The sequence below is a fragment of the Phoenix dactylifera genome, chromosome 8 (genome assembly GCF_009389715.1).
Source record: "Phoenix dactylifera cultivar Barhee BC4 chromosome 8, palm_55x_up_171113_PBpolish2nd_filt_p, whole genome shotgun sequence".
NCBI lineage: Eukaryota > Viridiplantae > Streptophyta > Magnoliopsida > Arecales > Arecaceae > Phoenix > Phoenix dactylifera.
In genome coordinates, this window is record NC_052399.1 from 25,876,399 (window position 1) to 25,888,143 (window position 11,745).

Consider the following 11,745-nt stretch of genomic DNA (forward strand, 5'->3'; position numbering starts at 1 on the left):
GTTCCTGTTCTTGAAGTAATGGTGTCTTGATCCTAGAATATTGTTCTATATGATGGTACACTAACCATGCAGGACTGCTGTTTGGATGGCCAAAATTTTATCAGAATCTGGCATCATATATTCTTGTGAAGATACAATGGTGGCCATTGGTTGCATTGTCTCTAACTTTCAGAGAAGTCTCCCTCACCCCACATCCAAAGCACCCCAACTCCCTTTCTTTTGATGTCGAGGCACAATCAGGGTTCCCTTCAAACTTGTCCCTTTAACACCAATCAGAGGGCGCACATTTTTCCACGCTTGACCAATACAGAATTTTGCCACTTTGCACTTATGGAACATATCCCCATGATCATCGAACTTTTTAGCTTTTCTATTTGATGCAGAACACTTATAGACATATATTATCGAGTGCAATACTTTTTGTTTAAATTTTTCTCTTGATCAGCAGCCAATTGGAATGTCTTTTAATTTTTCCATTTGATGTGTGACGCCTAGCCTCATTGGGCCGGCCTGTTGGCCTAACCTAGCATCCAAACATAGCCCGAAGGGCTGTCCGAACCAAAACCAGGGCAGAGTCTTGGTTGAGCATGGCTCGGACTCTGACTAGAAAACCTTAGTCTTCGTTTCATATAAGCTCCTCCCCATCTTCCTAATCCTTTCCCCACCAGAAAGCCAGCCTCAATCGGAGCTTAGTCACAAGATTTCTCTTTGAATCTTTAACAATCATCGACCGTGTCAGCGCCGCAGCCGTGGGCCACCGTCGCTGGAAGCTAAGTAAGTACTCAACATCTTTAGATCGACCTTTTTCTTCCTTTTCTATGACCCTTGAAAGTCCAATTCCGGCCGGTGGTCGCTGGAATTCGGTGGAGAAGGGGCAAAGCCCTAGTGTCCCCATTTTTAAAAAGCAAGCCCTTTTTTCTTCCAATTTCGGTAGGTTCCACCCCCAATTCTTATCATTGAGGCTTTCCTCCATTCCTCCGTAGTGGCCTGTAGCCTTGGCTGGATTTCTGGCCGTTGAGACACTTCGATTCCATGATTTAAGGAGTTGAAACCCCTATTTCTGATGGTTTAGGCACCGTCGACCACTTGATGACTGGCCTTGGGCCCTGACCCAGGCTCCACTTGCAGCCACCTCTTTTCCTTCCTCTTTCTTGGTTAGAGAGAGAAGCTTGTTATTTCTCTTTCCTCTCTCTTTCTTCTCTCTTCTCCATCTTTTCTCTTTCTTGATTCTCTCTATACTGGACTTTCTCTCTCTATTCTCTTTAGAGATGATAGACCTAGTAAGATCTCTTTGTGATTCGGGGCCATGATCTATGTTTGACAAGCAACACGCCAACCGCATCTTGACCCTACCTAGACACTATTAGATTTGGTTACCTCCGAACCATTTGTATCCTAGTTTGAATATGTTGAGATGAGTTTTGCCTTAATTAGACCAACCGGAGTGTTGGGCACTCCCGCTTAGTCAACTCTACGAGGGTATTAAAATTAGAATTTTTATTTTTGTAATGATCATGATAAATTCTGATAATTTTTAAATACTAGAATATTAGGACTTTTGAAATTGATTGGACTGACATTTTGGATTCACTCACCAGTAGAAGTTATTGTTGGCATATCGACACTCTCTCAATGGCAGTTATACGTTGGCATATTGACATCTTGTCAGTGGGGGTTATACGTTGGCATATTGATACCCTGCTAGTGGGGGTTATATGTTGGCACTTTGATGCGCTCATATTTCTGGCCCAGCCATAGGGTATAGATATGGTTGTAGTTCATGGCCGTCGAGATGAATTCGATGATTTGAAAGATAATTGATTTATAAAACAAAATTTGAAATTTGATGTGACTGAATAGCGTATCGATTTGATTTTGAATTGATGTATTTTTTATGCTTAACTTTAGTATATTATTATTATTTTATTGCATAATTTATCTAACTGAAGTATTTATTGCTTAATAGGTTGTACAAATCATTATACGATTTCTTACTATTTTTATAGATCCAAAGAATTAGCTTAACTTGGAGATTTATCATAGAAGAGCAATTAGAGATAAAATTTTAGCATCTTTATTTAGACTAGATTTTATTTTAGAGTTGATGCAAAATTGTAGAATATTATTAGTTTCATAGAATTTTTAATTTTGCTATTAATTAGAATTTGAATATTATTATTTAAATTATTTTTGTTGTCTGATTTTGATATTACGATGAGATGCCTTACATACTCATGAGAAGAATTCCTTATAAGTGTGCGGCGGTTGCTGCGACCCCTGGCTCGTGATCTTAGGTCAAGTGCATAATACTCATTATCAGAAACAATCCTTTTTTGTGGGTGTTTTTTTCTATTCGGACAACATCCAATAAGATTGTCAATTAATTTATCTATGGAAGTGGGAAATCATGTGACTACCAAAAGAGGAGTCTACCATATAAGATGCAATCCTTTCTTAGGCAACATCTAATAAGTTTGTTTGTTTTTTTTTTATATAGTTTTTGCATTTGATGTGGAACACCCATCCACTCACATTATGAGATGCAATCATTTTTCCTTTTTTTTTTTTTTTTATCTTGGACAGCAGTCAATGAGAGTGTCAATTAATTTATCCATGGAAGTGGGAATGCATAAGACCACCCAAGGGGAAGTCCAAGATGTCACGCACTGAAATGAAAGCATCACGTGCAGCTGCATGTGCGACATGGATTCTTATATTGTCGCTCTTTCCGTGCTAACCAACCCCTTTGACCTGATGTCCTACCTATTCTTTGATGTGCTATTCTTCCGGCCACCAGTTTTTCTTGCTGTCGCCATTCAATGACATGACCCTTCAAACGTAGATAATGAGCTAAGAAAGTAGCAACATATATATATTTCCATGCCGGATGACAAGATCTAGTTGGCTCACTTTTGTCCAAGATTTTGAAAATAATTGGAGAACTTGTTGCCTGGGTTATTTAAGCAACAACTAGGAATTGCTCCTTTGCAATTTTAGAAGAAATTTTATATTTGAATGCACATTAATTCAATATGATTATATGGCCTCCTTGTTGCCCTAACTTCGCATGGGGCCATTTCGGATATGATAAATTTTATTGTAACCTAGTTTTGATTGTGAAATTGCGGTAGGTTTTGGAAGGTCGAAATTAACATATCCAGACCTTTACCGATTAGAATTCGATGAACTCCTTACCTTTGAATGGACATGAAAGCTGCTTCTAAAGAGCATTATCAGGCTAATAATGGCGGAGTTAGTATAGATTAGTACGAAGGAATCACTCCTGCTTCTTAATGCTTATATTTTATACTGTATGCACCACATGGCCATGCACCATGCATGCCAATCGGATCATCTTAGTTATATAAAACTATTCATCATACGCTCTTCTCAATGATTGGTCTATAGAAATGAAACGGACCGCTTGGTGCAGTGCACGGCCACATTGGTGCACGTAGTTCAAGATATTATTTGTCCTCCAACAGCTTTTGTAACCCTTAAATCTCCATTTGACCTGTCTCTCCGTGCAAGCAGACAGCTGTGTCATCATCTTTCACCTTGAGAAAGAAGGGATGCATTCATATTTACTGCATCATTCGACCAACTTGTTTCCTGAGTGATGGCTACGACCCTAAACAACAAAACAAACCTTACCATGGCTCTATGACTTCCAAGCGTGCTCCATGAGAAGGCATGGCCTACAAATTGCACTCACAAACAAAAGAGAGCAAAGAGAAATGACCCCCACTTGCATGTTCCATGAGTAAAAGTATGGCCTGCAAGCAACACCAAAGTAACAAAAGCTAACAGGAGAAAAGTCCACAACCTTTTAAATTATTCACTGCTTTGATGTCCTCCTATATTTATCTCAGATGGATGGGCTTTGAATAATAACGTTAGCATGTGAGAAGGGGACAAGTACAAGAAGCCAAAAGCGAGAAAGACAATGGCACCAAGACACAAATAGCCTCCTCCGACATGCATCAATTGTAGCCCAATAATACACCCCCAATGCACATGTATGTGGTCTGAAGCTTCACTACCGAAATCTAACAACCTCTAATAATTCTTCCACTGCACATCAAGAATAACGTTACACCCGGAAAAAGGTAACCAAATACATTCAAAAACTAGCATCAGCTAGCCCCACTGGGCTCGGGCGGCGGTGGCTCCTACCATGGTGGTGGTGGTGGTTCCCGAACTTCGCACCATCCGCCCCATAAGAACGCCGGGCTTCCCGGTCAATGTTGCACTCCGGTGGAGGATTAGGGTATCGATTCCGATCGTAGCAATAGAAATAGGTCACATGTTTCCTCCTGAAACTCTCCATTTGTGCCCTTTGCTCTGATGACATTGTAGCTGAGTCATAGCGAGCTGCGGCGCGCCCTTCGCAAGCCGATGAATGGTCCATGGGGTTCACGGCGCAGCCATTGAGGATGAGATCGGCAAATTCAGCAATGTAAGGAGCATATCTGTAGTTGACCTTGTAGCGGCCGCCGGAGGTGGCCCAATTGGAGCCATCCCATATGGTGGCATAGAGGGACATGGGCTTGGAGGGGAACTGCCCTCCCATGGATTCAGTCCTCACTATCTCTCTAATTGGAACGCTATCAATATAAAATCTGCAAAACAAACATAAGTTAGACAAGATCATATGTGAAAATGGAATGTTTTGAATCTTAGAATCTAACATTGCTTGTAGGAGAGACGGGTTCTATAAATCATATGAAAATCTTAAAAAAGTCGTGAAAACGTGCTAAAATAGATTTATGTTTAAGGGAAACAAAAGGGTGTGAGGAATGAGTTTAGGTGTTCATCATTCTGCACTTAATTACCACTTTTTCAGAAAGTAACATAGCTTTTGTTTCTTGCTGTCAAAGAAGGTAACCTGGTTTAAATCATAAAAAAAAAATAATTTATGAAGGCGGAAATGTGCTTGAGCTTACAAAATGTTCTGAGGTTTTCTTTTAATGAAGGAATTCTTTGAAACTTAGAATCTAAGTTTATAAGAATAGGATATGTTACAGGTTCCTATCATTTAATTTTAGATTTACATCACAAAAGAGGTGGCGAATGAGACTGGTCTCTTTATTCTGCACCTAAGTACCTCTGTTTGGAAAGAAAACTTGATTTAGATCGATAAAATATCGCCCCACCAAAGCTAGATATGTAGATAAAAGTTAGCAATAAATATTCCAAAATTTTCAAGGAAAAGCAGGAACTTTTTTAATATAAAAATAATAAAAGTTTTAATCCCTTTTTCATTTCTAGTTTGAACCTCTAATTTAGTATTGAAGAGATTCATTGTGTCTCCAGCATAAGCAAGTATGATTAAAAGTCGAAAAAAGAATATTAAAAGTTAAACAAAAGAAACTATACCAAAAGAGAACATTTACCCTATCACTCCAAACTATTTCACATTTCCAACCTTCAATAAAAGCAAATAGATAAAGAAGGAAAAACACATAGAACACCCAAAAGTAAACAAAGAACAAAAGAGACAAGAAATGCAGAACATTAGTTTTTTTTTAAAAAAAAAATGAAAAGGAATAGAGCAAACAAAAAAAAAAATTCCATTTTGAAGCATTTTGTCCTCTTGGTATAGTCTCTAATAATCCTGCATAATCTTACATAATCCGATCATGGCTCCATAGGATGGAGTACTGATGGAAATCATCTGTGGGGTCGAACCAGAGGTCGTATCTCTCTTCCCTTCCAATGGCAGTGCTCCCATTCCCATAGACATTGGTCTGGACTCTCCACTCCCTCCCTCTTATGTTCCCCAAGAACTCAAAGTCCAATTCATCATGGGTCTTCTCAAATACATCACCATTCGACATCTACATCAATGGGAAAAAAAATAATAGTAGCAATTTAGTGCCTGTATATAGAGATGAGAGCAATGTGAACAGGAAAAAAGATGGGGAAGAAAAAAAATTTAAATGGGCTTTGTGTAGATTGTTTTCAAATGAAAGAAATTGAGAATGCCATGGAAATCCATAGCAAATAAAAGACTGGAAACATAGGAATAAAGAGAAAGCTAAGGAAAACAAAATCACTCTTCAGATTAATGCTTGCAGGAAAAAAAAGAGAAACCCATTCTGATTCTTAAGTTATGAACTATGATAACACAAACTGATTTACCAAAAACTATGAAGAATGGTTACATAAATCTCAAAAAGGTTAGTAGGAAACTTAACAAATGAATACATTAAAGCACAAGCTTTTTTTCTTTTCTAGACCAAAAGAAAATCAAGAATGTGACAAACATTCTGTAATGAATGGAAGATTGGGAAGAGAGGAAGAAAGAGGAAAAAAAATCAAATACTCATGTTTAGATTACTGCATACAATGGATTGAAAGGGGACAAAAATTCCATTTTGATGCAAAACTTAAGGCCTTTGGTATCAATAACAAACAGAGATGACCAAATCGAAGGCCTACCATCACAAATGAATGAAATTGACAAAAAAAAAGAAAATACAAAAACCTCTTTGTCCATTAGATGTTTAGAAAGGCAAAGGACCTCAAAATAATTAAAAACAAACCAGAGCAAGGCAAGGAGAAGAAACGAACATAGAACGCGACGACGACGCCGGCGGCGTAATCCGAGGGAAGCTTAATGGAAGCGCTGAAGAATCCATGGAGGTAGAGATCCTGGGAAGCAAATCCAGCACCTAAGAATCCAACGCATTCGATTAGAAACATAGCAAGTAGCCAGAGAAGCCTTAGAAGAGGAGACAGAGAGAGAGAGATAGAGAGAGAGAGAGGGACCTGTTCTCTCGTCAAGGGCGATGTGAACGGTCTTCCCATGGCGGAGGAGCATGAGGTTGCTGTCACCGAAGGTCTGGGTGTACCCCTCCTCAAAGGACACAGTTGAAGAGCTCTCTATTACACTAGTAGTAGCAGAGGAGGAGAAGAGAAACAGAGGAGAGGCAATGAAGAAGAAGAGAACCAAAGGAGCCAAAGAGCCCATCATCTCTCTCTATATCTATATATCTCTCTCTTCTTTGTTATATCTCTCTGAAGCTCTGCAGCAATGGACTCCGCGTCCGTCTCCTGTTTATAGTTCAAAGAATAAGAAAAAGGAGGCTGCTTTCTTTCTCCCTCGCTCTCCCACTCCTCCTCTCTGTTTTCTTGAGAGAGGAGGAAAGAAACGTCTCGGGGGAAAGGGCAGCAGAGGCTACTTTTTATTTGGCAAAGAAAGAGCTTCGGATGCTTGAGAGAGGTGGGAATTTTTATATATTTTTGTTGGCTTCTGTGTATTAGAATATTTATTAACAAGTTGAAGTGGTGATTTTGGAGTGATATGTTATGGGAAAAAATTTTCTACTTAAATTTGGTGAAGATTTTGAGGAATAAATAAATGGGGGAATATATTATGATTTGAAGGGGAGAAAGGGTGGCATTGGAAGGAGTGCTGACGAGGGCACCGCCCCTTCCAAAGCATTGGGTTGATATTCCTTGGTTCACAAAGATACCCTTTACTAATTATTTCTTCTTTTTTTTTGATATTTTAGCATTGTGATTCTCACAAGGATGCATGATTTCCTATTCTATGAACTAATTTGTAGTGTTAACTAAAGAAAAGGCAGACAAACTATAAAATATATACTACTTGCAGTCAGCTAGCTTCTTGATAGAAACCAAAAATTCTTTACAAAATAGCAAGTTGTGTGATATGCATCAGTTCTCAATTGCTAATAGTCATCAGCTAGCTATGTTCTTAGGAGGAAGAAACATGTACTAATTGTAATTCAATCTCTTATCAAATATTTCAATTGTATTTTTCTTTTATTTTTTTTAAAAAAATCATGACCTTTCAAAGTAAGGTGTGCATTAATTGAATATCACTTGGTTATTTTTTTCCTTCTTTTGTGAAACTGAAGTAGGAGGAAACCTAGTCAAAAATCAAGTGAAGGCATGCTATGTTCCTTTTTTTATTTTTTTATTTTATTCTCCTCTGGAATTGGCTTAATTTAAAAATACAATGATTGTATGATGAAGCAACTTCAATGTACACTATTATTCCTAATGTCTATCCTACATGTTTTGGCTTTTAGAATGCATTAAATTTATAAACATATAACCCACAAATGCTTCAGCTTAGGACAAATGAATGGCAATACATCCTTCTTAATAAATAAAAAATTACAAATCATTTAAGCAAATCTCTATTTTTATTATATTAGTTTAGTATAAACAAAATGCCATGTTTTCATTTAGTTAGGAAAGCATTCGCAAACTTTCATTTGAGCTATAACACATCTAGTCAATTTCAACTTAAATTGTTTCCCATTAAATATCTAAAAATCTTCATCGGCTAAATTATTTATTAGATTCACAAATTTCATTTTTTTAGAATATTATCTTAAAATCAGGACCACATCTATCTAATTATAAAATGTATATATATTGGTTTCTATGATTGCTAAGTTAATTTTTCTCAAAATGATGCTATTTAACCTTTCATCAAATAAATGATGGCCCTACTAGACCTATTGAAAAGAAATTATATGACCAGCAATAACATTTCCATTATCTTTTATACTTTTGAAATTGATAAAATATTTATTAGTCCCATATTCCAAATTGTGACAAAGATTATAAAATTTATCCAAGATACCTCCTTGATCATGCTAGGATAGTTTTTTCTCTATCCTTTAAATATTTATAATCTTTTTTGCATTATTTTCAGATATTTATAATACAGATTTGATGATACCAAAAAAAAAAAAATTATTCCAACTTTTAGGATTCACCAACACCTATAGTAGCTGCATTAGTCCATCTCAATTTTTTTTACAAGCAAAGCCTTCGAACATTATAGAAAATATTTTGATCAACTGGTTGCAAATAATATATTTAGTATTATCTTTAATTGAGGATAAAGCATGTCAGATGAGTATTATTTTGTTATGTAGCTCACTTAATCATGCTAGTTCAACTGTTTAAATAGACAAGCTTAATATTAAAATTAAATTTTTTAATTAATTATTTTAAAATGACTCATGTGGTTATCTTAGGCATTTTACGTCAGTCTCTCTCCTCGTAATTAATGAAAAGTTCCAGGGCAGTTAATTGGAAGACCAGCGTGCCCACGCCAACCGCGATCACGGGAGCCGAAAGATTTAATCGGCGCGCGGGCAGCTCCACGCGGGCCCAGCTGAGCTGCCCGCGGCCCGAAAGGATCGCCAATTAATCGCCAATCCGCCCTCCTATTTATTAAACCCACGAGATTAAACTTGGTTAAATTATTGATTATTATATATTATTTTAAAAAAAGAAGACGGACCAAAGGCTGCCACGCGGCCCAGAGAGCTGATGTGGATCTTTCTAAATACACGTCAGAACCATCCGTTGGGCTCCGAAGTCCATGGATCCGCTGTTAAGCTCTGAACAACAACTATGTTGTGGGTTCGAGCGGTATCTTTCGCACAATAGAATGACCGATCAGGGCGAGTGTGCTGGGCAGGGACCACCCCTACTCCTGGATATTTGGTTAATAATTAGAAACGGGATGGCATTGCAGGCCTAGCATATTTTTAGAAAAGCCAATGGCGCTGTAGACTGGATGGCCGCGCATGTGGCCAATCACTCTGGCGGCACATTGTGGACCCGAAGAGTTGAGTTGTCTAGAGCATTTCGTGAAGTATTGTTTTCTAATTTTATTGGATGTATCTATACTCATATAGTCTGTACTCATCCGCTTAAGCAAAAAAAAAAAATGATCGATTTATTTTCACAAAATCGACCATTGGATCGTGTCTTACACAAATATCAAAGCACAACCGGGTCCTCGCTGGCTGCGTAGATCTCGAATCGGTAGATCCAACGGTGGATTCGTGTGATATGCTGAAGAGAGTCTTTGCTGTTCTGAATGGAGTAGTGGATCTACGAATGGGGGCAAAACCACGTAAGGCCAAAACGGTGGTAATTAATTGGCCGTACAATCATCTCAAAGGTCAGATGTTGGGGAGATAAAGAGATAAGATGGTCCAAATCACCATCGTCTGTCCGATCTACATCAGGCGGTGAGAATTTAACCGAATAATTATCTATTATTTTTTAATACTTTTATGGAGGGTGGAGGATCGTGGACCCGTGACTCTTTTCCATTGCATGTATAAACGGGACGAAGTTCACGGGCTCGCTCAGCACCTCGATCCAGCGAAGCTAACGGTGGCTCCGTTAGGTTCCGCCAGGTTCCGTTAAATGGTCCTTTCGAGATTCCCAGAAATGTCGATACGGCTCTCTATGGAACTTCGATTCGAGTGTATACATTCCATGCAGACGTCTCAGACTTTTATCCTGCTCCAGCGAAGGGATTGCAGGAACCAGATACGAGGAACGAGGGGGGTCACAATGGTGAGGGAAACGAGAAACATGTTTCTAAGATGGTTTGGCGATTGACATTTGGATACCTCCTCCTCCCTTGTAAACCCTTGAAGAGTGGCATGTTTTCAAAGATACAAAGAAACATGGCATGTTATGTCTTTGTAAATGACAAAGAATCTAGAGATATTCTATACCGAATGCAGCGTATAGTCGTGCATCTCACCAATCACAACCGCTTGTTTTTATGGACTTATTCATCAGGTGCTCATCTTGGTGCACTATTATGAAAATGAACGACTGTGATTGGCGGCATGCATGGCCGTGTGGTGCATGCCGTTCTCTCAACGCCTATCTGGTGATACTCTAGCTAACTTGGATGAAAACCAAGGAGAGTCAAAAAGATAATGTCAATGCATTATAAACTATGCTAGAATAAGATTGAAGATTGAGGCTTCAAAATTCATGCCAGAGATGAACGAGCAACATTGAAGCACCATTGGTAGCCTCTAGGGTGCCTTAATTGAAGGTCAAGTATAACCATGCGGTAGAATTTGATTCACAAATACTGGAGAGCCAAAATATTTACAATATTAAGATATTATTAATTTCACTATTTTACCAAAAAAACATAAATAGGATTTCAAAATGAAACTCTTTGTCCAGCAAGCTTTCCAAAACTATCTAAATCATGTCAATCAGAGATTGGATAAGAAATTATTGAAGAATTGTCATTACAGCGAAGTTGCAGTTGTTTACCAGAATACCATTTTATAGCCATCAAAGTTAAGATGATTTTTAAAATTTTTAGTCAAATTTTCTTAGTCATTTCTCCTAGAAATAACTGTTATAGAGACCAAAAATCATTTTAGACTTTCAAAACTATTTTTTATCATTGTCACTTTATTTTCTCTAGATTAATTTAACCTAACGGATTAGGAAGCTTATAGGTCTGAAAAAACCACTACCTTATATACTACTCTCTTTTTCATCATGGTGAATAAAACTCAAGTTTCTTATACTCTAAATAGTTTTTTCAATATCTCTATTTATATTTTCCATCTTTTTTCTTACTTTAGTTCATGTTCCATATTTTCAAATTTTATAAGTTGTTTTTCATTAGTTTAAACCTTTTATCTTTCAAATTAATACTTCATATTATTTTATAAGTTTTCAATGGTCCTACTTCTTAAACATGTAGAATGCCTGTGCCCATATTCTAGTTCAATTACAAATCTACCATCTACTAAATCTCACTTATCTACCCTAAATTCATTAGATTTCCTCCTCCTACCTTTTGCAGCTCCAACCTCTGGTCAGTATGGTCGTAATCGTCTAATATAAATTACAATAGATCTTATTGGTTTCAACCATGGCATATATGCTTTGACTTGCGAAATTAAGGCATGC

The 11,745-nt window shown here is 37.6% G+C and overlaps 1 protein-coding gene across 1 annotated transcript; it reads right to left on the reverse strand.

Moving 5' to 3' along the window:
* Positions 1-3,834: 3,834 nt before the first annotated feature.
* Positions 3,835-7,208, reverse strand: LOC103711109 (probable xyloglucan endotransglucosylase/hydrolase protein 28). Its single transcript, XM_008797116.4, has 4 exons — positions 6,775-7,208; positions 6,577-6,677; positions 5,632-5,840; positions 3,835-4,622 (listed from the first exon to the last, which is right to left on the reverse strand). Exons 1-4 carry the CDS (start codon positions 6,977-6,979, stop codon positions 4,124-4,126), a joined length of 1,014 nt encoding a protein of 337 aa, XP_008795338.1. The 5' UTR covers positions 6,980-7,208; the 3' UTR covers positions 3,835-4,123.
* Positions 7,209-11,745: the final 4,537 nt, after the last annotated feature.